This window comes from Corapipo altera, unplaced genomic scaffold (assembly GCF_003945725.1).
Source record: "Corapipo altera isolate COAL_440 unplaced genomic scaffold, ASM394572v1 201, whole genome shotgun sequence".
NCBI classification, from domain to species: Eukaryota; Metazoa; Chordata; class Aves; order Passeriformes; family Pipridae; genus Corapipo; species Corapipo altera.
Window position 1 is genome coordinate 1,578,602 of NW_020884940.1, and position 24,518 is coordinate 1,603,119.

At 52.1% G+C, this 24,518-nt stretch overlaps 1 protein-coding gene across 25 annotated transcripts in view; it reads left to right on the forward strand.

Annotated features, from left to right (window-relative positions):
* The window catches only part of MACF1 (microtubule-actin crosslinking factor 1), a 139,299-nt gene extending 115,625 nt beyond the window's left edge, over window positions 1–23,674 (forward strand). For 9 of the 25 annotated variants that reach the window (XM_027661207.1, XM_027661208.1, XM_027661217.1 and 6 more), the window contains 33 exons: window positions 36–239; window positions 1,036–1,044; window positions 2,122–2,353; window positions 3,032–3,258; window positions 4,151–4,273; window positions 4,380–4,481; window positions 4,864–4,965; window positions 5,065–5,238; window positions 5,339–5,494; window positions 5,636–5,833; window positions 6,198–6,326; window positions 6,646–6,819; window positions 7,583–7,738; window positions 7,879–8,085; window positions 8,218–8,337; window positions 8,540–8,709; window positions 8,858–9,017; window positions 9,247–9,441; window positions 10,136–10,264; window positions 10,347–10,490; window positions 10,604–10,792; window positions 11,110–11,227; window positions 11,733–11,896; window positions 12,230–12,241; window positions 13,007–13,169; window positions 13,263–13,417; window positions 13,674–13,748; window positions 14,501–14,518; window positions 16,523–16,640; window positions 18,887–19,098; window positions 19,664–19,774; window positions 21,591–21,714; window positions 22,065–22,321. In XM_027661207.1, coding sequence (XP_027517008.1) covers window positions 36–239; window positions 1,036–1,044; window positions 2,122–2,353; window positions 3,032–3,258; window positions 4,151–4,273; window positions 4,380–4,481; window positions 4,864–4,965; window positions 5,065–5,238; window positions 5,339–5,494; window positions 5,636–5,833; window positions 6,198–6,326; window positions 6,646–6,819; window positions 7,583–7,738; window positions 7,879–8,085; window positions 8,218–8,337; window positions 8,540–8,709; window positions 8,858–9,017; window positions 9,247–9,441; window positions 10,136–10,264; window positions 10,347–10,490; window positions 10,604–10,792; window positions 11,110–11,227; window positions 11,733–11,896; window positions 12,230–12,241; window positions 13,007–13,169; window positions 13,263–13,417; window positions 13,674–13,748; window positions 14,501–14,518; window positions 16,523–16,640; window positions 18,887–19,098; window positions 19,664–19,774; window positions 21,591–21,714; window positions 22,065–22,321 — 4,827 coding nt within the window. Of the gene's footprint in view, window positions 1–35; window positions 240–1,035; window positions 1,045–2,121; window positions 2,354–3,031; window positions 3,259–4,150; window positions 4,274–4,379; window positions 4,482–4,863; window positions 4,966–5,064; window positions 5,239–5,338; window positions 5,495–5,635; window positions 5,834–6,197; window positions 6,327–6,645; window positions 6,820–7,582; window positions 7,739–7,878; window positions 8,086–8,217; window positions 8,338–8,539; window positions 8,710–8,857; window positions 9,018–9,246; window positions 9,442–10,135; window positions 10,265–10,346; window positions 10,491–10,603; window positions 10,793–11,109; window positions 11,228–11,732; window positions 11,897–12,229; window positions 12,242–13,006; window positions 13,170–13,262; window positions 13,418–13,673; window positions 13,749–14,500; window positions 14,519–16,522; window positions 16,641–18,886; window positions 19,099–19,663; window positions 19,775–21,590; window positions 21,715–22,064 lie in introns of all 25 variants that reach the window. The other 16 variants (XM_027661219.1, XM_027661221.1, XM_027661210.1 and 13 more) reach the window with 12 other exon arrangements.
* Window positions 23,675–24,518: the final 844 nt, after the last annotated feature.

Genomic DNA, 24,518 nt, shown 5'->3' on the forward strand with positions numbered 1-24,518 from the left:
CAAATCTATTTTTTTTTTCCCCTGCTATTCCCTAGCAACTGAGGGAGTCCATCGCTGAACACAAACCTCATATCGACAAGCTGTTGAAAATCGGGCCGCAGCTCAAGGACCTCAACCCCGAGGAAGGAGAGATGGTGCAGGAAAAGTACTCCACAGCCGAGGCCATGTATGCCAAGATCAAGGAGGAGGTTTGCCAGCGGGCCCTGGCGCTGGACGAGGCCGTCTCACAGTCCACCCAGGTACGCTGGGGTGCCAAGGAGATGAATCTTCTTCCCGCAGCCCCCTGGGGAAGCCACGTGCTTTGGAATGCGGTTTTTATTCCGAGTGTGAGGATTGTAAAACCCTTTATAAGGCATAACGTTGGTCAGACACCTCCGGGGTAGTTTCCTGCTGCTCAGCTCTGGCTGTGGGAGCGGGAGGAAAAGGTTTTTTTTGAGGCTCGACGTGGTAAATAGGCTAATAAATTTTTACAACCACAATAATGATGCTGGTTCAAAGGGGCTGCTTTGGCATCCGCCCAAGGTTGGAAGGGCCCGGAGAGCCTCTTGAAAGAACTTGAGGAGAGAATTTTCAATTCTGATAAGCTGTGAGTGCAGTGAAGAGCCATAGGATCCTGTGTATGGGAGAGGCAACAGTTGTCTCCGTGGTCTGGGCATCCCCCAAGAAGGTGGGTGAGTGCAGGAGAGATAGGAAAGGAAGGGCAGAGACTGGAGGTGCTAAAGCCCAGAAAGGGGGTGAAGTGTTCCTGCCACTGAGGGTTGATGACCCCCAGTTATGTTTCATTTCACCCCCTGTTACCGTAGCGCAGTTGGTTTTTGTCATGTCTGGGTGTTTATTTTTTTAATTCCTGTATTGTGTAGTCACTTCTCTTGGTTTGCACTTGTATTAACTCCGAGTTTTTCCCCCCACATTCCCCTCCCCTCTCATCTCTCACTCCCATTGTGGAATGTGTTGTCTGTGTGTGTTGCTGCCTGTGCCCGTCCTCCCCACATGGTCCCATTTCATTCTTGTGTTGACTGCGCCCCACCATTGCAGATTTCAGAGGTAAGCGAGTCCCCCACCACAGATATTCATTTTCACTCTTTGGGCTGATTCTATTTGACACCCGGACTTTTATTTCTGGTCCATGCACAGCTCAGCAGAACATGCTTAAAAATTAACTCCGGGGGCCTGAAATCACATTTTTGGGATGGCTTTCATTGCGTTGCCGCCTTGGTCTCAGCTGCTCATTCTGCTGGGAATGCTTCCTGCAAAGCAGGGGTTTTGCTTTTGGAGGGGTTTACCCTGAGCTTCCTGCTCCAGCTGGACGTGCTGGTTTGCTCCTGCTTGTTGGCTGAGCCAGCGTGTCCTGATCAACTTTGCACCAAGAGCCCGTCCCCTCTCTGCTGGTAGAGCCCGGGATTTGGTGGACACCAGCACTGGTGTGTTCCCAGTAGAAACTGGGAGAGGGACCAGAGCTGGCGGCCACAGTGCAGAGCTGTCCTTCCCACCAGCAGAGATGGTTTGGGATCTTTAAGGCCAAAGTTGACTTTTCTATAAGAAAACCCATGAGAAACCCTGCTAGACCCCCTTCCTCTCTCACTCCTGGCTTTCTGGTTCTGCTTTTGAAGCTCCAGCTCTGTGGCAGCTCTTCCCCACCCGCATGCAGCCTCCCACCACCTCCTGTGACCCTGCCAGGGTGGGTTTCCACCAGCCTTGCACCACACAGAGATTCCCATCAACACCAAACACGGGCAGTTTTCCAGCAGCATCTTTTCCCAGGTGCTCTGACAAACCAGGACTGGGTCTTTCTCACCCTCCCACAAAAAACAAGGCAGCAGCAAAAAAAGTGGATTTGTGGGGTTGAATCCAGTGACAAGTCGTTGCCGTGTTTGGGTCAGAGGTGCTGGTGGCGGCTCTGGGAGTCTCTTTGGCTGCTCTCTTGGCTCTGTTGGAGCAGGGCAGGTGTGAGCAGGAGGCTGCAGGTGGCATTGCTGCTGCAGTGGCATTGCTGTAGTGGGCAATGTCCGTCCTCTCCGAGAGGCCGTGGGGGCAGCGCTCAGGGCTGTGGCACACGCAGCGCAGCGACGCGGCATCACTTAATGCCCTCTCCCCTGCCCTAATGGATCTGCCCTCCTCCAGTTCCATGACAAGATCGAGCCCATGCTGGAGACGCTGGAGAACCTCTCCTCCCGCCTGCGGCTGCCGCCCCTCATCCCCGCCGAGGTCGATAAGATTCGGGAGTGCATCAGTGAGAATAAAAACTCCACCGTGGAGCTGGAGAAGCTGCAGCCCTCCTTCGAGGCTCTGAAACGCCGTGGGGAAGAGCTGATCGGTCGGTCTCAGGGAGCAGACAAGGACCTGGCAGCCAAAGGTATCTCCGGGTGGATTTAACAGGGCCCAGCTTCTCCTCCCCGAGCCATCACTGCTGGGGAGGCTTTGGTGTGCCAGGGGTGTGTTTTGGAGGTTCTCCTGGCCTTAGGAGGAAGGATGAATCCTCTGGATGGAGATGGCTGGTGCCTGCTTCCATCTGGAGCAGACAGGGTGGCATCAGCCAGAGGAGAAAGGAGTATTTGTGGCTTCTCAGCCAAACTGAGCCCTCACCCTGAGCTGGTCTCTTGTTGGCAGCCCCTGTGACATGATTTGTTGATGTTGATTCAGCATCTAATGGAGGGAAGGAACATCCCCAGCACAAAAAGTCCCATCAACACGATTGGCACTAATTGGCACCTTCCTTGGCAGCTCAGCAGTCAACTCATGGACTGAGTGAGCAGAGACTTCATGCTAGAGGTGGCCAGAACAGAGGTTCGTTGGAGGGAGGGTGTGTGGGCAAATTTGCCCTGAGCTTGCCTGCACATAAATAAAGGCTTTATTTCTGCACGCTGGAGTTTCTCACGTCCCTCAGTATCTCCCAGAGTTAATGCTCTGATAGTCCTGGCCCTCTTTAATTCCCTTTTGAATATTCTCTTGGCTATTTGGAAGTGTTCTCAAAATGCTTTTGAGTTGTAAAAAGGTTTCCTTCCTCACTGAATATTTTAACTTCCTTCCTCAGTAATCCAGGACAAGTTGGATCAGATGGTTTTCTACTGGGAAGACATCAAAGCTCGGACGGAGGAACGTGAAATGAAGTTCCTTGATGTCCTGGAGCTTGCAGAGAAGTTCTGGTACGACATGGCAGCCCTCCTGACAACCATCAAGGACACACAGGACATTGTTCATGACCTGGAGAGCCCAGGCATTGACCCCTCCATCATCAAGCAGCAGGTGGAAGCAGCAGAGGTGAGGCCCATGGGACTGTACCTCAGTCTGGAGCTCATCTGCCCCCAGCTTGTCCTCTAAATTGGGAAGATTTTAGATGTGAGCATGGCCAGAAGCAGCTGTAAATCAGTTTTGTAGGCAGTCAGTCGGATCATGAAGAGTTATTTCCACTGCGATTTGGAACTGCAAGGAATAAACCAGAAGTGTATTTCACGTATCCTTCACCTTAAATCACTTTATCTGCTGCTGTTCTGGGAAGCGTATGAAGCGTGTGGTCAGAGCTGTTGTGCCCACTTGTTTGGAGTGATGTGGAAGCTTGCACAGCTCTGCTCACAACCCAAAGGCTGTCTGGCGTGGGAAGTGTATATTTAGCTTTTGGTTAGACTGGAGATAAGTACTTGGATTTGTGTGCTGATGGTTGTTTCAGATAAATGGCAAGATCGACTTCAGGTGGGTGTGACTTGACCTGGATCTTGAGGAGCTGGGATGTTTCTTTATGCTTGCTAAGTTTAGCTTTGCTATTCCCCTTTTCATAACTACTCTGACTTCAGTTTGCACCTTTTGAGTCTCAAAACCTCATGCCTATGTTGACAAAATGCTCCTGTAAACAGCACATCTCCTGTAAACAACATCTTCAGCCAGGCAGTTCAGGCTCACATCTAAATACAGATGTTCTTATTTTAGTTCCTGTCCTGTGGGCAGAGGTGGGAGTGGACCAGGGTGGTGGTGGCAACACTGGCCACCTACTCCCTGTGTCACCTGCTCCTGGGGTCTGGAGTTGGGCTGTTGGCCAAGGTGCAGGACGCTGGAGCAGGAAGGACTCTCTGTTCTTTATCCCTCCTGCTCTTGGGGCAGTTTTGGAAGAGCATTTAATAATAAAGGTTTTTTTTCTTCTGTGGCTGTGTCTATGCAGACTATTAAAGAGGAGACGGATGGGTTGCATGAAGAGCTGGAGTTCATCCGCCTCCTTGGAACTGATTTGATTTTTGCCTGTGGTGAAACTGAGAAACCAGAAGTGAAAAAGAGCATTGATGAGGTAGGAAAAGCCAGTAGCTTCTTCTTCAGATAAAATCAGGTGGGAGCAAGTGGGAGCTCTGATTGAAGAGCCGAATGAATTCCGTGGGCAATCTTGTGTTCCGCAGATGAACAACGCGTGGGAAAACCTAAACAAAACGTGGAAGGAGAGGCTGGAAAAGCTCGAGGAAGCGATGCAGTCGGCTGTGCAGTACCAGGATACGCTTCAAGTAAGAGGCAGGGCTGCTGGTGTGGAGTGGGTGGACCTTGGGAACACCACTGCAAGTCCAGAAAACATCTCCTGGGCGAACGTTTGCAGGCTCTGATAGAGCCCAAGCTCAACAGCCAGCTCTGAGGAAGAGCAGATAGTTTGAATTTCTCTTCCCAAGTCTGTCTCATTCCTGCACAGAGCAGCAGGGTGAGGTGGCTGCTGGCAGGTCCTTATGCTGGAAGCAGGAGAGGGAAGGAAAGAGAGAGCTGGCCAAGCACCTCAGCCCTGAAAGACGAGTTTTGTGGTTGTGGGGTGGCAGAGGGACCATCCCTGTTCCCTGACCAGCTGCGGGGGGAGCACTTTGCCATTCCCTTTGCTCATGTTGTCCCTACTCTTTCCAGGCCATGTTTGACTGGCTGGACAACGCTGTGATCAAACTCTGCAACATGTCACCTGTTGGCACCGACCTCAGCACGGTCAAGGAGCAGATGAACGAGATGAAGGTATGCGGGTGGAGAGGGACCAGTTCCCCAGCACTGCTCTGCCTCACAGAGCTCCAGTGATTCATTTGGTTCTGGTTTTTGTTCTGCTTGTTTTGGCAGGAGTTTAAAATGGAGGTTTACCAGCAGCAGATTGAGATGGAAAAGCTTAATCACCAAGGTGAACTGATGCTAAAAAAGGCTACGGATGAGACAGACAGGGACATCATAAAGGAACCACTGACAGAGCTGAAACATCTCTGGGAGAATTTGGGCGAGAAAATTGCTCACAGACAGGTAGAGTGAAGACCTGGGGCTCTCACAAGTGTGTGGTTGAAACTCACCATGATGCTCCCAGTTACTAAAATTTCCCTCTTCCGTCCCCATCATTGCCCAGCACAAGTTGGAAGCAGCTCTGCTGGCACTTGGCCAGTTCCAGCACGCCTTGGCAGAGCTGATGGCCTGGCTGACCCACACCGAGGAGCTGCTTGACGCCCAAAAACCCATCAATGGAGACCCGAAAGTCATCGAGGTTGAACTCGCAAAGCACCACGTGAGTATTCCCACCCCAAGGACATTTTTAGTCCGTTCCTGTTGTAGGATCGTATTTCTCATGAAGGATTTGAGTCCACAACCAGGCAGGGATCAACAGGGTGTTTAAGAGAGATGTCCAATGTTTGCCCATCTCATGCAGGTGCTGAAGAATGACGTCCTGGCCCACCAAGCCACCGTGGAGACAGTGAACAAAGCAGGGAATGAGCTGTTGGAGTCAAGTGCAGGGGACGATGCCAGCAGCCTGCGGAACCGCCTGGAGAAGCTGAATTCCTGCTGGGAGTCGGTGCTGCAGAAGACAGAGGAGAGGGAGCAGCAGCTGCAGTCCACGCTCCAGCAGGTTGGGAAGAGGCATTGGGAATAGCCCCCTGTGCAGTGGGGTGCTGCGTGAGGGTCTGCTTTCCCCTTCATTTTGGGGGGAAGATAAGGGGGGAAAGAGTTAGGAAGACAGTGGGATTATTTTTATGCAAGTTTTTCACGTAACCCTTAGTCCTGGAGTGGTTCAGTGCCTGCCCAAAAGCACAGTGAGGACCAGGAACACCTGTGGGTTATGGATACACGGCGTATCACCCTCCTGAACACACTGGCACATCTAGCTCTGCCTTTATATCTGGTTTCAAAGCAAACACAGTGTTAACCCTGGCACATGATCAATGGTGGCTGATGTCATCTGATCCCGGGGCCCATTCTATGTTCCCGAACAGGCTCAGGGTTTCCATGGTGAGATTGAAGACTTCCTCCTGTGGCTAACGAGGATGGAGAGCCAATTGTCGGCATCGAAACCCACAGGAGGTCTGCCAGAAACTGCCCGGGAACAGCTCAATGCCCACATGGTAATTTCTCAGGAGAGAATTTTTCTAATGCTTTTAATTCAGCAAGTTCCTGTCAAATATCGGCATCAAAACTTCTCCCTTCTGTGTCTGATGGGGAGAGGAGGCTGCTGTGGTCTCCTCTTACAGATCATTTAACACTTGATGCCTGGAACAAGCATCACAAAGCCTTAACCACCTTTTCTTGGCTCAAAGTGACGTGCTGCTGTCACTTTGCTGCCTGTCCTGAACCCAATGTTCCCATCACCTGGAGTTTTGCAGCACAATGTGTTCCCTCTCTGAGCTCTTCCTTCTCTAATCCTTTGGTGGTGCCTCTTTGCAGGAGCTGTACAGCCAGTTCAAAGCCAAGGAGGAGGTCTACAGCCAGCTGCTGGCCAAGGGGCGGCTGATGCTGCTCAACCGCGACGACTCTGGCTCTGGCTCGAAGACGGAGCAGAGCGTGGCACTGCTGGAGCAGAAATGGTGTCTGGTCAGCACCAAGATGGAGGAGAGAAAGGTAACACTGGGGGAGAGATGTGTCCACCCTTGCCCCGTGGTCTGACAGCAGCTGCACCCTGTTTTGACTCTCTGCTTTCCCACGCAGGGCTGGGGGTTGTTCTTTAAAACAGCCTCTCTCTTGCTGTTGTACAGGTTGAGTTTGTATTTCAGGTGGTGCTGGGTGTCAAGCTGTGCGGCTGTTAGTGGGGGATTTTTTCTAGATTGTCATCAGAATTGCTTAAATCACGCAGAAAATGAGAGTAAAATTGCGTTCTGGGTTAATTTAGCGGGGTGGGAAGAAGCCTCCCGCAGCTCTCAAAGGCAGGCTTTGTTGGTCAAGCCAAATCCTCCTCCGAGCTGACTGCATCCTCAGCTTTTGGCCGGGGATGAGATAAAACAAGGGCCGCAGTGGCCTCGGCCCAGAATAAATGTGCAGCGCTGCAGCTGTCGCCATCGAAATATCATCCACCCCATTCACAGAGCCGCTCTCCCCACGGCCATCCCTTTCCCAGGAAGCCGAGGGTGACGCAGCTGCTCGTGTGCCCATGAAGGTCTCCCCTTTCAGGGACCATTCTTGTTTTGAAAGACAAGTGGTGGCTTTCACCGAAACCCCCTCCCCTTGGTAAACAAGTCGCGTTCCCGGGCCAAGGAGATGAGGTTCCTGTTGGAGGGACGGTTGGGCAGGGACACAAAGGCCACCTCTGTCTGTGAAGCTGTGGATCGGAGCTCTCACCCTCTGCGTTGTGTTTTTCCTCTCCCTTTCTCCCTTCCCGCTGTCACAGGCGAAGCTGGAGGAGGCGCTGGCCCTGGCCACCGATTTCCAGAACTCCCTCCAGGACTTCATCAACTGGCTGACACTGGCTGAGCAGAGCCTGAACATTGCACCCCCAGCCAGCCTCATCCTCGCCGCGGTGCTGGCCCAGATCGATGAGCACAAGGTACCCACCCCGTGGGCACCCAGCAGCTCCATTCTCAGGATGGAGGGAGCAAGGGTGGCCCCTCCTCTCCCCTGCACCCACGAGCTGGTCGTAGCCACATCCAGCTCCCCTTATGGATGGGACACCTTTGCTGTTTGCAGGTGTTTGCTAACGAGGTGAACGCGCACCGGGATCGCATCATCGAGCTGGATCAGACCGGGAACCAGCTGAAGTTCCTCAGCCAAAAGCAGGACGTGGTTTTGATCAAGAACCTGCTGGTGAGCGTCCAGTCCCGCTGGGAGAAGGTCGTCCAGCGCTCGGTGGAGCGAGGAAGGGCCCTTGACGATGCCAGGAAGCGAGCCAAGCAGGTGAGAGACGTGAGAAGGGTGTGGCAGACCTCAAGGAATGCCCAGCCTTGGAGGGCAGGAGGTCCCAGGACTGGGAAGGAACTGGGGACACCACCAGTGTGGAGTTTCAGACTTGCTCCTGTTGGTTTCCAGTTCCACGAAGCCTGGAAGAAGCTGATTGATTGGCTGGAGGATGCAGAGAATCACCTGGACTCAGAGCTGGAGATTTCCAATGATCCTGACAAAATCAAGCTCCAACTCTCCAAACACAAGGTGAGGCTTTGCTTTGCCAAAGCCAGACTGGTGCTGGATGTGGGGTGGAAGGTGCTCCACTGAGAGGGGAAGCAGGGCAGTATCTCCTCTGCCATCAGGACAAGGGAAAAGCCTTCTGCTGCCATGGAAAACATTCATCTGGGAATCTTCAGAGCCAAGGCCAAGTTTTCTGAAGCAGTTTTGTTTTCTCTCCGTTTCCCAGGAGTTCCAGAAGACTCTGGGTGGAAAGCAACCTGTCTACGACACCACCATCAGGACAGGCAGAGCCCTCAAGGAAAAAGCCTTGCTTCCAGATGACACTCAAAAGCTGGACAATTTACTGGGAGAGGTCCGGGATAAGTGGGACACAGTGTGTGGAAAATCTGTGGAAAGGTAAGTCCAACCCCAACATTGTACCAACAGTTCTCATGTACCAGGACTCTGTTACCAAAAGGATTTCATGGGGTGGTTGGAGGTCACTGGACATGACAAAAGGAGTTGAGCTTTTTCGTGGGAGTTCACATGGATGTTTGTTTTTCAGGCAGCACAAGCTGGAAGAAGCCCTGCTGTTCTCTGGGCAGTTCATGGATGCACTGCAGGCCTTGGTGGACTGGCTCTACAAGGTGGAACCCCAGTTAGCTGAAGACCAGCCTGTCCATGGGGACCTGGATCTGGTCATGAACCTCATGGATGCTCACAAGGTGAGAACACCTTTTCCAGCTCTTCTCTGGGACTTGAGTGGGGCTTGTCTTCCCCAAGAACCAAAGAACAGAGACAGAGTTGGTGCCTTCCTGCAGAGCTGCGTGTTTTGCTTCCTGCAGTGGATAAGGGGGGGAAAAACAGTGAAAAAGTGGGAAGGAACTTTCGCATCACTTGGAAGGTGACAGGAGCTAACCCTACTTGGCTTCTGTCCTCCCTCCCTCCCTCCAGGTCTTCCAGAAGGAGCTGGGGAAGCGCACAGGGACAGTCCAGGTGCTCAAACGCTCTGGCCGGGAGCTCATCGAGAACAGCCGGGACGACACGACCTGGGTGAAGGTGCAGCTGCAGGAGCTGAGCAACCGGTGGGACACAGTGTGCAAGCTGTCAGTGTCCAAACAAACCCGCCTGGAACAGGCCTTGAAGCAGGTGAGGAGAAAACCACAGGTGGAAATGGTGTTGGAGAGCTTTGCTGGGCTCCAGGTTTGTGCTGGGAGCTCAAGGCAAAGCTCAGGGAAGAGGTTTTGCCCTGACCAGGCAGGACACCCCCAGCCCTGCAGCAGTTGCCAGGGAGAGCTGCGAAGCAGTGGGTTGGTGTCAGTGATTTACTGATTGTTTTCCCAAAAAAAAAAAAGAGCTGATAAGGGCTGGTTTGAAAAGGGAGGATGGGAAGATCTCATCGATGTGCACAGCAGGGATAGAGCAGTGATGAGAGACAGGCCAGGCTGGTGTTTGCCAGTGTTTAGTGTGAGGGAGAGACCTCGACTGAATCTGAAAAAAAACAACCCCAAAGGTCAAAGGCTCTTAAGCAGCTTTTACATCAAGTAGGCATTTTACAGAATAAACTACTCAGGTACCAGACTGCTCAGGGTACGGGCAGTTGGGCTGTTTTTAAAAACATATAGTCCTTCAGTGCAGCTGATGCTGAGGGGAGGGAGGTGCCTGGTTGCTGCAGGACCTGGCTGCTGGTGCTGCACAAACCCAGGCCACAAACTGGGCTTTTTTTTCCCTTTTTTTTATATTTTTCATGTCCCTTTCAGCCCGTTGTCCCCCCAGCTGTCAGTGAATCCAGCAGCCTGTTTTGGGAGGTGGAAGGCTGACACCTGTGCTTTTGTCTCTGCAGGCAGAGGAGTTCAGGACAGCTGTGCACATGCTGCTGGAGTGGCTCTCGGAGGCAGAGCAGTCCCTGCGTTTTCGGGGAGCACTGCCTGATGATGCTGAGGCACTGCAGTCCCTCATTGATGCCCACAAGGTAAGAGGGAGCTCCAAAATGCAACCTGAGCAAAATTTATCGGGGGGGAGGGGATACTGCAAAATTAATTTGGGCCTTTCAGGAGTTCATGAAGAAAGTGGAGGAGAAGAGGGTGGACGTGAACGCGGCGGTGGGAATGGGGGAGGTCATCCTGGGCGCCTGCCACCCCGACTGCATCACCACCATCAAGCACTGGATCACCATCATCCGAGCCAGGTTCGAGGAGGTGAGTCCCTCAGGATTTGTTCCAGGCTGGTGGTTGCAGGGATGGCCACGGGGTGGTGGGTCCTGCCTCAGGTTTCCTACGCTGGGCTGACTCTCATCCTGTGTTTCCAACAGGTTCTCACGTGGGCAAAGCAGCACCAGCAGAGACTGGAATCTGCTCTTTCTGAGCTGGTGGCGAATGCAGAGCTTCTGGAAGAGCTCCTGGCTTGGATCCAGTGGGCTGAGACAACCCTGATCCAACGGGACCAGGAGCCAATCCCACAGAATATCGATCAGGTCAAAGGCCTCATCTCTGAGCACCAGGTGAGCCCAGTGCTGAGCATGGTGGGCACTCAGGAGAGGGGCAGAGGGTGGGATGCTTTCATGGAGGAGGCATTGACTTCTCTTGGAAGTCCCTATTAAAGCAGCATGGGACCCAACCAGAGCAGAGCCAGCCTAGGGATGAACTCCAACCCTTGCAAATCCAAGCCAGCGCTGAGCAGTAGCTCAACCACAAGCTGCTGTCGCTGGTGCTTGATGCTCACCTCTCCTCCATGGGCCTGGCACGTCCCAGTCAGGGTCTGCAAAACAAAAAGCCTCAAAATCACAAAGGTTTTCTTGTCCTTTCTGTGTTTGGACAGTCCTTTATGGAGGAGATGACAAGGAAACAGCCGGACGTGGACCGGGTGACAAAGACGTACAAGAGAAAAGCTACTGAGCCTCCCCATGGGCCCTTCATCGACAAGTCCCGCAGCAACAGTACGTCTGCTTTGGGTGGAATGTTCTAGCATGGCAGGAAATGAAATACATAGGAAGCTAATTAACTTTGATTATCAATTAGCAAGGCATCCTGTGCTAGCAGCCACCAGGAAGGCAGTTGAGACTTGTCAGGAGGGGAAAATCCAGGTGGCACTTCCCAAAATGCCCGTGCTGGGGGTGCTGTTCCTGGGGGTGCTTGGGCTGGAGCTGCTCTTCTTTCCCTCTTGCTTTGGGATGAGGTTTTTTGGTGTTTTTTTATGTTGTTTCTTGAAGCCAGAGTCCAGTGTGAGTTCCTGACTGCCAGAGGGCTGTGGGTGTAGAGCTGTCACTGTGTCCTCCTACCTGGGGACACTGCATCCCTTGGGATACCAGCCAGCAAGGCCGTGGGAGCTTTTCTCTTCTGAAAAATGAAACAGATTTCATTGCTGCTCTTCCCTGGACAGCTCAGACTTGCTTGTACCCATCAACACCGCCTCAAACAATTAGCTTTTCTCCCTTTTTCCAGGAAAATCCTTGGGTCAGGCCGCCCCCCCCAGCATGCCCATTATCTCCCAGTCGGAAACAAAGAACCCCCGGATAAATCAGCTCTCAGCACGTTGGCAGCAGGTCTGGCTGCTGGCCCTGGAGCGGCAGCGGAAGCTCAACGATGCCCTGGACAGACTGGAGGAGGTAACAGCCCCTGGCTGCTCTGGGAAGGAGGGGAACTGGGAGTTCATCACCAAAAACATGCATTTTAAATTAGTGCTGCCCCCAGCTCTTGCAGACAGTTCCTGCTGCCTTTTCAAAAACCAAATGTTCTTAAAATATTAAGGCCTAAAACCCCTTCGGTGATTAATTAATTAACTGCACATTAACCAACTTTGTGCCCCTGTAGTTGGTATCTGTAGAGCTAATGACAGCCAGGCCCTGCTTTCCTCCTAGTAATTAGTTTAACAATTACTGTCTCTATCTTTTCCAAACATCTAATGTCATTTTTGTTTTTATTTACGCTTAACAAAGCAGCTATGCCCAGAAGTGAGTGGTTTTTTTTGTTTTCTGTTGCTTTTGCTGTAGGTCAGTTCAGTTTATACGTATTCATGTTTTTTCTTTGTTGCTTTTAACCCCAAGAATGTTTAGAGAGAGAAAAAAAAAACAAACCCCTACTAAAAATTGTTGTGTTACCTTGGTGTGAACTGCTTGAGCTGGTGTGGTTGTGGGGGTCCTTTTGGGGGATAAGAAGGGTGTTAGTTTAAATTGGAGGGTCTGAGGCTGGGGCAGGGATTGTAGAGCTAAGTTGTGCCCCAGCTGCTGTGCAAGACAAGCAAGAAATCCTTTCTTGGCTGCTCAGAGGGAAAGGGAGAGGGGAGATTCATGCCCAGAATTATGCTGGCAGTGGGAATTCATCCCTGGTGAGTCCATAGGGTGAGGAAACATGCCCAAAAGCCCGAGCAGACGGGGTAGGGGTGGGTGTGTGTGTGTGTGTCTGTGTGCAAGTAGCTGATCTCCTGCCTGTGTGTCCGTACGGCAGCGAGGGGGACGCTGCATCCCCTGTCAGTGATCCACGTGCTGGCTGTCGGCTACGCTGTGTGTCCTGTTCTGGAAAGTCACTCTGGGGCAACCCCCTCGTTAATCAGGGTCGTTTGGATAAATCCAGACCAACCTTCCCCAGGAGGGCAGGCAGGGAGTGTTGGTGCTGGGCGCTCTGGCTCAGCCAAGGCCGATGTTTTGGGGCGCGGTAGAGCCGGGGGTGCTGCTCCGTCGGGATTTCTCCCACCGACTCTTCCTGACTTTGCCTTCCAGTTGAAGGAGTTTGCGAACTTCGACTTCGACGTCTGGCGGAAGAAATACATGCGCTGGATGAACCACAAGAAATCCCGTGTCATGGACTTCTTCCGGCGCATCGACAAAGACCAGGACGGGAAGATCACCCGGCAGGAGTTCATCGACGGCATCCTGGCTTCCAGTAAGCCCGCTTGGAAAACAACCACCTTGGTGCCCCCACGCCCCTGCCTCCAATGAATGAGATCCCTGCATCCTCATTCCTTTCTCCTTCCAGAATTCCCCACCACGAAGCTGGAGATGACGGCGGTGGCCGACATCTTTGACCGCGACGGCGACGGCTACATCGACTACTACGAGTTTGTGGCTGCTCTCCATCCCAACAAGGACGCCTATCGCCCCACCACTGATGCTGACAAGATCGAGGATGAGGTAAAGCAACCAAAAAAAGGGGTACTCGGGGTTGTTGGAGTGGTTCAGGCTGCAGGTTGGCAGCGGGGGGAGGCAAAAAACAGGTAAAAAAAGGGGTTGTGGTGATGCTGAGCCAAAATAAGTGGTTGGAATTAATGGTACCTACCATGTTTTTGAAGGAAGGGCTGCGTAGGGCTGTGTTTTATCCAAGAAGTGACTTGTACTGGCATAGGCTCCCAAAATCCTGGTTCCTTACCTCTCTTGTTGGTGATGGCAGGTCACCAGGCAAGTGGCCCAGTGCAAGTGTGCCAAGAGATTCCAAGTGGAGCAGATCGGCGAGAACAAATACCGGGTAAGGCAGAGGGAGATCAAATGCTGCCCCAGTGGCACAAATCCTGCTCCCCCTTCCCACCCGGGGAGGGGGGATCACTGAGGGGGTGCCCAGCCTGGTGTGGGAGGATCTGGGGGGGAGATGGAGACCTCGTGCCCTGGCACGGCGGCTCCCGGCGGAGGTGGCTGGGCCGTGTTTTCCCGGCTCCATCCTTGGCCCCAGGGCGTTCCCTGAACTGGGAGAACATAAAAGTGTCCCTGTTCTGGGGCAGCCAGCCCGGGGGCCCCGTGAAACGCCGCATTCACTCCTCCGGAGCCGCCCTTGAAGTTTTCCTCATGGATGAGTGTACCTTACGCCTGTGTTTTTCTTAGCTCGCTCCCGAAGAAGGGAGAATAATTTCCTTACAGAATCTCTTTGTAACGAGCTGCTGTTTATGTTTCAAACCCTTCGCCGAGGTGAAGTGGTGAAACGAGCCGGTGGCAGAGCTCCCACTTCCCTGCCCACTGGTTTCAGGGCTGATGCTCCAGCCTGGAGTCGCTGATCCACAGCATTCCCCCCTCTGGCTGCACCAGCCCCAACCTCCCAGAGCCTCTCCCTCCCCCCAAATAGCCCCACCCCCCCCCAGATTTCTAACTCCTGCAGTTAACAGTTTTCATGATTATTGCACTGTTAATCCCATAAATGTTTTTCTTGTTTTTCTTTCCCCTCCTCTTCCTCTGGACTTTCCTCCCCGCTCCCCATTCCCTCTCCCTACAACTCCTCCCCCTCCATAGTTCTTCCTCGGCAATCAGGTACAGTCTGCCTTGTGTTGCTGTCTCTCACCTCTGGAATTTTTTAACCAATGTAGTTGTGTGTCAGTGATGCTGCTCTGTCCTGTGGTGCTGTGGGAGGACATGATCTGGGAGCGCTGCTGAGCAGAGCCTGGTACAGAGGAGTGCCACCCAAAAAAAAAAAAAAAAAAAAGAAAAAGATGGCATTAGGCAGAAAAAAGGGAAAAAAATCAATGGAAAAAGCAGGATTTGGCAAAAGTGGAGAGATTTTTCTCTCTGGACTCCTTCCTCGGATAGACTGGGATGTTGATGGTAACCAGTGGTGAATCAGGGCACCCTGTAGTGGGAGCACTGGGATACAGATGGATTTGTGCTCCTGTGGGGAATCCCAGGGGTACAACTACCTGCACGAGGGCTGTACCAGGCTCTGGGTGGGTTTGGATCGCAATCACCATGGAATGAGAGCGCTGAGTCCACCCCTTTAATCCCACAGGTAACAGTAACTAAACCCTCATTCCTGCTACACCCACTGAGTAACTCCTCACTGGAGAAGGCTCCCAAAACCTGCATGTATCCCAATATTGTTGTGACCCAGGATGAGCAGTGCAGCCCCTCTGAGTGCAGGCTGGTTTGGGGGACAGAGCCATTCTGATGTCCCCACTGCCCCTGCCCAAATAAAAAAGCCTGTTTTTCATGTGGAATGACAGTGCCCACCCAAAAAGATGCCCAAACCGAAACAAACTGGGATGTTGGAAGTGGATGACTCTGAGAACTCTGGCTTTAATTTAGGCAGTGATTATAGAAGCATTTTCAACAAGAGATGAAAAATAATGTAAATGTGGCAGCAGAAATGAGAATTGACTCATTGCTGGGTTTGGCTTTTGAAGGACACCTCAAGTAGAGCCTGGAGAGAGGGAAGGAGCTCCCCTGCCCTCCTCCCTGCCCACGGGCACCAGGGCAGCTCTTTAACCACCACACTCAGACAAGTTTTGGTAGGACTCCCAGGCAGGGAGACCCCCCAGTGGTCCAGGATTCCATATCCCTGTGTGTCAGAGATGCTGTCACCTCCTGCCCCTCTGCCTGCCATGATCCATCCCAGTCACTTTGCACTCTCTGTTTGCATTGAATCTTTTTGTGTGTGTGTGTGTGTATCCACCCACAAAAAGTGTTCCTGTTTGGGTTTTTTTCCCATTTTTTTTTAATCATTCTGAAGAGAGTCTTGCTTCCAAAGGCTGGATCTCCTGTCTTCTCATCCCAGCAGGTGCTCTGTAGGCCTGGATGCAGAGCTACCACATCCAAGCTCTCAGTGTCCCTTCCCCCAGCAGACATCCAGGAGCCTGAGCTTGGCCTTCCAGGAGATTTAGAGAGACTGCCAAAACAGACACATGCTTCAGATTCAGGGTGCACTTGTTTTGATGCCGCAGGTGTTTCAGATCACTAATGAACATCGCAATCACTAATCAACATTCCTGCCTGGATTCCCTTCACTCTGCACTCACCGAAACATCCTCACTGGGCGATTGCTGTGGCGGGGGCTTTGTGGCTGGTGGGGTCAAGTCTGAGGCTCAGGGAAATCCCTGGATTTCAGACTTGATGATGATTAGAGGTGTTCTGCTCAGCAGTGATGCAGCTGAATCAGCCGGCTCTTTTCCACGTGGGCTGCACCAGGAGGGTCATGGCACTGCCAGGCTGTATTTCCTTCGCAGTAAAAGGGCAAAAAAACTACAACTCTGAGAAAACCCATCCAAACCCCAAATTCTAAAATTCCATTTGCTGCCCTCGAAAATTCACTTTCCAGCTTTAAAATCAGAGGATTTTGGGTGGTCACATCACCTTAAAACCAAGGCAGCAAGAAAAACTCCCGTTGGTTGGTACTGCCCTGCACTTACTCCAGAAGAACCTGTCTGGAGAAGCGTTAAAAATATTAAACAGATGGGTAAAAGCCTTTTGGTGCAGCCTGTTGTGGGAAGGAGCCGGGTGTCCCTTGTTGTTCCCCTTCCTCTGACCTGTTCCTTGGCTCCGCAGTTCGGCGATTCCCAGCAGCTGCGGCTGGTCCGTATCCTGCGGAGCACAGTCATGGTTCGTGTTGGAGGGGGATGGATGGCCCTGGATGAATTTTTAGTGAAGAATGATCCGTGCAGAGGTAAGGCAGTCCCCTGGGGTTTATACAACCGGTGTCTTCTCACCTGCTGAGGGGAGCTTGGAAACTCATCTGCTGTGGCTGAGTGACCAGAGTGGGGTCTGGGTTATCCGAAGGAGCTGGAGAAAACAGATCCAAAGCAAACCAAGAGTTTAAAATCGCAGGGTTTGGTGGTACTGCAGCGTTTAGCCAGGTGTTGTGGGGGGAGAAGAGGGAAGGGTTGTGTTCCTTGGTTCCAAGAGCCCAGTGAGTGGAGCTGCAGCACCATGCTGGGGGTCTCAGCTTCCCTTGGAGGTGATCAATGCACACGTGTGACCCTGTGGGTGATGGAGTAAGCTTTGGAAAGGTGACCTGAAAGATTCCAAAGGTTCAAAGCCAGGAGATGGTAAAATTCCTGTCTTAGACACACTGGGGAGAAGATGCTCCAGCCCAGGATCTGTGAACCTGTAGTACAGCTGCACTGGGCTGTGGCCATGGGACACTGAGGATGCAGGTTCATCCTAGGCACTAAGGAAACATTTCTCCTGTGACTTTGAACTTCTCTCTGATGTGTTGCTAATACAAATTTTCTCAGTTCATTTGTTGTGTTTAAAGCAGCAGTTTAAGGAACTAATTTGGAAACCCTGAGCTGGGCAGGACCATGTACCTTAAATATCTGTTTTGATGGTGCTGGGTCTTCTTCCAGTGCCCTTGAAATGAACTTTCTTCCCATATTTTTTCCCTTGGGGGTGAAAACATGGTCCTTCTTCTTTGGGTTGTAAAAGGGTCTGCATTTAAGATGACATTGTCCATGGAGCTGTTCAGAGACTGGGTTGGATTTAGGGGGTGGATTTTGAGCACTGTGTCCTGCTGTATGTGTGTCAATAAACATCACCTTGCATAAGTGTGTCCCAGGTGAAGCAAAAAAGGTGTTTCAGTTCAGCATTAATGCAGGAAAATTAAAGTGTAAGAAGCTCCTGGATTACCTGATCTTAGGGAAGAGACAGCAGCAGATTAGAAGGGAAGAACCACCTCAGTGTTGGGTTTTTAGGGATGAGCGGTGTTTGTTGGAGCTGGTTTGGTGGGACACGTTTGGAAGGGACAGTTGGGGTAACGCAGACCAGTCACATACCATGGGCATGGAGAACTGGGGTCACCTCCTTTCCAAAACCTTGAGATAGGAAGGTGGTCAGAGCTGTCCGGTCTGGACGCAATGCCGAGAACCACGACCAGGGCACAGAGAAGGATCAGCAAGGGGCTGGCCAGGAATGGAGCACATCAGGCTGCATGTTTCGGAGAGCTTAGTCCTGTGCTCCATATGTCCCTGTCTCACTGGGGTCTCTTGAGATGTTAATTGCTTCGGATATGTCTTCTTCAAGCTGCTGCATTCCGTGCCCCGGCTGTCCGACGGCTGTTGCTGAAAGCAGCATGATTTACAGCGTGTGCCTCAGGGAACCCTCAGGGTTTTCCTGCTCCTCCGGCGTCCCTCGCTCATGCTTTGCAGCAGATGCTTTGCAGCGCTGACATCGAGGTTGTTTCTGTCCCTTGGTTATCTCAGCGTGGTGCTTCCCTCCTGCAGTTGCTTTCTTGGCTTTCTGGTCCGTAATCCGTCGGCTCTAGAATTCCTCCCGTGTCCCGTAAGGATCAGTGCATGCCCTCGCTCTCTGTTTGAACACTGTGAGCATGAAACACGTTGGCACATGTCAGCTGGCTCAGGAGCTGAAGCCCACAGACCTTCTCCCTGCTTGGTTGCCCCTTGCTTGTGGAAGGGAGACCCTCCAGCTCTTTGAGGTGTTTAGACGAAATTTTAGAGTTAGCTGGTGGTCACTTTTCTCTCATCTCTCCCCAAAAATGCGTGGAGAGCTGCCCAGAGCTGCGAGAGAGCAGAATCTCTCTCAGAATCTCAAGAATCTCAACCCTTCAAAGCTGCTTTTACTGTTTTTAAGTCACGTTAGAGATGACATTGGCCGCTGTTGTAACATGGTGAGTTTAAATGCTTTTCCACGAGAGAACAATAGAGCATCCAGTATGAATCCATGACCCTAAGGCAGCTCTTAATCATCCAGTTTCTCAAAGAGCTGATCTGTGGCAGGAGGAGGTTGAGGCAGAGCAAGAGAGCCAGGATGGTTTCACTACCGTCCACCCGCTCTCGGAGATGGGCTCAGGGAGACGTGCAAGGACAGTGCTCCCAGCCCTGGAGCCTCCTGAGCCCTGGTGACAGCACTGGGTTCCTCCAAACCTCAGGTCTCCCCTCCTTTGTCCCCTTCCAGCACGAGGACGGACCAACCTTGAACTCCGGGAGAAATTCATCCTGCCGGAAGGAGCCTCCCAGGGAATGACCCCGTTCCGGTCGCGAGGCCGAAGGTCCAAACCGTCCTCCCGAGCAGCCTCCCCGACACGATCCAGTTCCAGTGCCAGCCAGAGCAACCACAGCTGCGCCTCCATGCCATCCTCCCCTGCCACTCCAGCCAGTGGAGCCAAGGTGGGGTTCACGTGTAGACCCTTCCCTTCCCTTTCCTTTAGAAACCAGTGGTCTCCAAAACCCGTCCCAGCGAGATGAGGAGCTGCAGGAGGTGTATGGAGGAGGAGGAAGGTTGGGGCTTTGGGGGCTTGATGGTACTGTGGTCTCTATAAAGTGTTCGCGGTGTCTGCAGGAGGAACCCTGCTGTCCATGTGGGATTGGAGGGGTGGGATGGTGTAGGGCAGGTTTCCAGCCCAGACTGGATGCCCATGGCTCTGCAGGAGGGTTCCTGGCGCTCACCGTGCAGCCCAAGGCTCCTGTTCCTCATGGCAGAGCTGTGATGTCAGGAAGAATCCATCAGCCATCATCTCTCCTCCCCCACCACATCACTCACCCCTGCATGGTTTATTTCATCACCTTTCGGGTTTTTTCCCTTAATTTTAATTTATATATTTCCTGTTTGGTTCTCGTTTCATTTTAGTGCTGTTTCCCCCCCCCCCGTTCCTGCTACTTTTCCATTTCTTTTTTTTTTTTTTTACCACTCATTCCACCTCTCCCCCCCTTCCTTGGATTTTCCATTTCACAGACTCCACATCACTTCTCTCGATGTTATGACAAACCCTGGTTGATAAACAGTAAAGCGGGCACCCCCCTGAGGGGATTCGATTATTCCGACTTCCAGCTCCCGAGCGCCGAGGTAGAGTATGGTCTGGCAGCCCCGAGGACCTGCTGACAGGCCGAAGTGCCACTGGCACGGAGTCATCCCACTCCCCTGCCTGTTTTAACGCTTTCCTTGTGGTAGAGCAGCGCTTGTAGCACCGCTAACGCTCCAACTGTTGGCGTTTTTCATGGGTTTCCAACTCGGGATTAAATAAAACATCGACTTCAGAATAAAGCACAGTGGTTTCAATTCGCCTTTAACTGCCTCCAGACCGTGAGAGCGGTGTTAATTCTCTCTGTGCTTTAAAAAATATATTAATTTTCCAAGCTTTAATAGCTTTTGCACTGGGAAAGGGGCCGTGTTTGGCTTCCCAAAATTCAAATCCAGCAACCGAGTTGAGACTTGAAAATCAGCTACAGCGCATGCACTGTAACTACACCGCCTCAGTTTTATGGAGCGCTTGTGTTTATCACCATGTTGAAGCACGTCGGGTGTGTCCAGCCCTGTCACCGCCTTGATGCTCCCAGGAGGATGAATTTGGCCTGAGATTTTGATTTCCCTAAAGTTTTCAGCCTCCTCGTGGACTTCCTTGCCCTTTTGTGAATGGGTGATGAGAGGCACCGGGTAGATCTCGGTGGTTCACTGTGCTGGTGAGGTAACTTGTGTCTTGCTCAGTGATGCTTCCCTGTGGAAAAGGGGTTAATTTAATTCGTCAGAAGGTCAGGAGCGCTTTCCCAATTGCCCTAAATTTATGCTTGCTGCTTATTATAAAATAGGATCAAGGATGAGAATCGAAATCTCTGATGATGACAATGGTACCTCAGCAATCGTGTGTTAATGGATTTTAATTCCCTCAGCTGCCCCTCTCCCCTCTGCAGCTCCAGTTTCATCACATTCCAACGTTTCTGAGTTTCCCAAAAATCACGGGATGGAGAGAAACCCCTCCATCTGTTGCTTTAAAGTTCCTTGGGAAGTGCCCTCTGGTATCTGTGTCCATCTGTGCAGGGATGCAGAGGAGCTGGAGCCATCCCTGCATCCCTGTGCTCCCCAAAGCCTCCAGGAATGGGGGACACCACAGGCAGTCACTTTCCTGCAGGACTGCCCCAAACCCAGAGCTTTGGGTGGTGAATAGAAACTGGAGCTGCCTTTTCCAGCTGGATCCAGGTGCCCTCACCCTGCTGGCACCTTCCCTTTCGCTTCCTCCCGCAGCGGCGGGAGCAGAGTTGCCTGTTGTGCTGCTTCACCCCACATCAGCTCCACTTGCAACATCTTAAAGGTCGGGAAAAGCACCGTTTCAGGATGTGGTCAGAGCTGATTTGATGTGTTTTGTGTCTCTGTCCATCACTCTTCCAGTTTGGCTGCCTTTTGATGCTGGGAGCATGGACACCAGCTGGGTGTCCCTCCACCTCTCCCAGTCAGGCTGTGCTGATGCTCCCACAACAGGATGCAGTTCTCAAGATCCCATGTTGTACTTGACCTTCCAAAACCCTTCTGAGCTGCCTAGATGCTAAAATCCCTGTTTTTGCAATATTTCACCTTCCCTTTGTGGAGGTTTTGAGCCCAGCTGATGCTGTCTCCTCTGGATGTATAAGAGCTTTGCTTTGATTTTTTTTACCTATGCATCAGCCTGCAGAGCACAAACTGCCATTACCCTCCAAATTCTCAGGATCTGGGCTTTTTCCTTTTTAATCATCCACTGCTGAAACGGCAGCTTGTGTCCTCCTTGACCATTAAGATGGGTGTTCCTTAAATGCCAAAATGTTTTTGCCGAGGATCTGATCTTGGATGTGATCTTGGCCCGTCACGGTCCAGGTGACAGCTAAAGGATGCCCTGTGTGTGCTTCCTCCCAAGGTGACCCCTGCAGCAGGCAGCAAACTGAAGCGACCCACCTTCCACTCCAGCCGAACCTCCCTGGCTGGGGACACCAGTAACAGCTCCTCACCAGTCTCTACAGGTGCCAAAACCAGTCGGGCAGGTAAGTCGGGTGAAAAGACGGAAAAACTCCCTCTGACGCCGTTGCTGCTTAAATTGGTGGGGAAAACATGGAATGTTTTGTGGTGGGCAGTGGGGTGAGAGGCTGATGCCCGCTGCTGTGTCCCTGCCTGGGGGAGGAGATGCTGGCAGAGTTCTGCAGTCCAAGGAGTTGCTCCTGCTCTGTTAAAAGCTTGGGAAGGGATGGGTTCTGATGCTGAGCCCCCTCTCTCAGGGGTGCTGGCGGGTGTCAAAAGCAGCCACAGCGGGGCTGGGGATTTGGGTGCCGGTCGGTTCAGGGATGGGGAGGAACCCGAATCCTCCTGCTCACGGCTCGCTGGGCTCCCTTTGCAGATCCTAAAAAAACAACCAGTCGTCCCACGAGCCGCGCCGGGAGCCGCACGGGGAGCCGGGCCAGCAGCCGGCGGGGGAGCGACGCCTCCGACTTCGACCTGCTGGAAACGCAGTCGGCGTGCTCGGACACCTCGGAGAGCAGCGTGGCCGGCGGGCAGGGCAGCTCCCGCCGGGGCATGGCCAAACCCTCCAAAATCCCAACCATGTCCAAGAAAACGACCACTGCCACCCCAAAAACTCCAGGCCCTAAAAGATAATACTGTACCCGTACCCTCCTGAGAGGAAAAACCCAACCTGTGTCCAGTTTTTAACCCTGCTCCGTACATTGGATGTATATTTATCTAAATGGGAGAAACTATATTGTTAAAAGTGTAAAAGAAAGTTGTGTTATGAAGCTGCCTTATTTGGGTTTTTTTTTTTGTTTGTTTTTTGTAAGTTACTATTTTCATGTGAATATTTATGTAGATAAAATTTGCCTCTCGGTGACCCCTATTCAGAGAGGGGCCTGGAAAAATGAAACGTGGAAGAGAAAGAAAAACAAAACAAAACAAAACAAAAACAAGAAAAAGATTTAAAAAAAAAAAAAAAAAAGAAAGCAAAAAAAAAAAAAAGGTCAAGATGTGAAAGTGTAAAGAAAAACTAAAATATAAATAGGATTTCTGCGCGGTGCAGGGTGTGAACCTGCTTTATCTTTTAGGATTGTTTCCTAAATGTCTTTATAAACTTGCTGTCTCAGCAAGGTAAATTATATTTAAAAGCAAAGACCTGAATCCTGCAGTGTTCAAGGAACTCTCTTTTTGTAAATCACAGATACCTCAACCAGAGAGACATGAGGTGAGGGGACTTGGGGCTTATGTTTCCATTTTTTTTTAAGCTATGTGGTTTTACCTGAAGAAAGCGGAGTTTGACTTAATAAAATTTGCACACACTACAGCAAAGGTCGTGACAATTCTGTCTCGAAAATACTGTCCCGACAGCTTTGTTTTTAAAGAACAAACTGATGGGGAGGGGTTTGGGGAAGGGTCTGAGGAGGGGGTTCACGCCGAAGCCGGCTGGAGGAGAGCACGTGGGTACGACTGCAGGTCTGGATCACTCGGATACATCCCTTCTTAGCGGTGGTGGGTCTCCAAATTCAAGGATTCTTCTGGATTGATGGCTTAAAAGAGCCCGACGCACGGCGTTCCTTACACAATCGCTATTTATCTGCATCTCTTTGTTTCCTATTTATTATTTAACTGGTCATTCCACTTCCAACCAGGCTGAGGTTGATGTGAACTCTGCTCCTAGGAGAAATCTGGACTTACACGCACAGTTGCTTGTCCTTGAAATGAGTCTCACCAGCACACTCGCTGCAAGTCCTGTCTCGCTTTTGTACGCTACTTTTCCTTTGTAATAAAATCAAACTGACCAAGTGACCAGGAGATGGGCCGGGGGCCAGGGCTCTCCACAGCTCCTGTATTTATTAAATATTGTTCCTCTCCGGCCCTGACCGTGTTGCTGTGTGATTCTCTCAATTTGGTTTAAAATTGAGGCAAAACTGAAGCTCTACCAATGAATTGTTTAAAAACCAGACACATTTTTGTATTAAACTTGCTTGCGGTAATAAACAATCTTGCCTCCTACTTTATTCCCCAGTGTTAGCTCTGTGAGGGTTGACAGCTGGAGCTGGTTATCCCATGCCGGTGAATTTGGGTGTCAACAGGGGTGGGTGCCCTTGGGTTTGGTGATTTATGAGGGTGAGCATCCCCAGAAGTGGCTGCCCACGGGGTGAGCAACTCTAGGGTTGGGTGTCTGTGGATTTGGGTGTTTGTGAGGGTGGGTGCCCATGGCTTTGGGTGCCCACAGGGATAGTCATCCCCAGGGATAGGTTCCCATGGTTTTGGGTGCCCACGGGGACAGTCATCCCTGGGGGTAGTTCCCATGCATTTGGGTACCCATGGCTTTGGGTGCCCATGGGGATAGTCATCCCTGGGGGTAGTTCCCATGGATTTGAGTGCCCATGGTTTTGGATGCCCACAGGGATGGTCATCCTTAGGGATGTGTTCCCATGGCTTTGGGTGCCCATGGGGATGGTCATCCCTGGGGATGGGTTCCCATGGCTTTGGGTACCCACAGGGATAGTCATCCCTGGGGGTAGGTTCCCATGGCTTTGGGTGCCCACGAGGATAGGCATCCCCAGGGATGGGTTCCCATGGATTTTGATGTCAATGGTTTTGGGTGCCCACGAGGCTGAGCACCCCCAGGGGCGGCTGCACACGGGTTCCCCATCCCCGGGGCCGCCGGGCGGGGAGGGCCGGGACGTCCCGCAGCCGGGGCCGGGGCGGTGCCGCCGGAGGGACCGTCCCTTTCCCTCGCCCCGCCGGGGCGGGCCGGGGCCGGAGCCGGGGCCGTGCCGGTGCCCGGGGCCGCACCGGGCGGGCGGGCGGGGGGTCCCGGCGGTGCCATGGGGCCGGG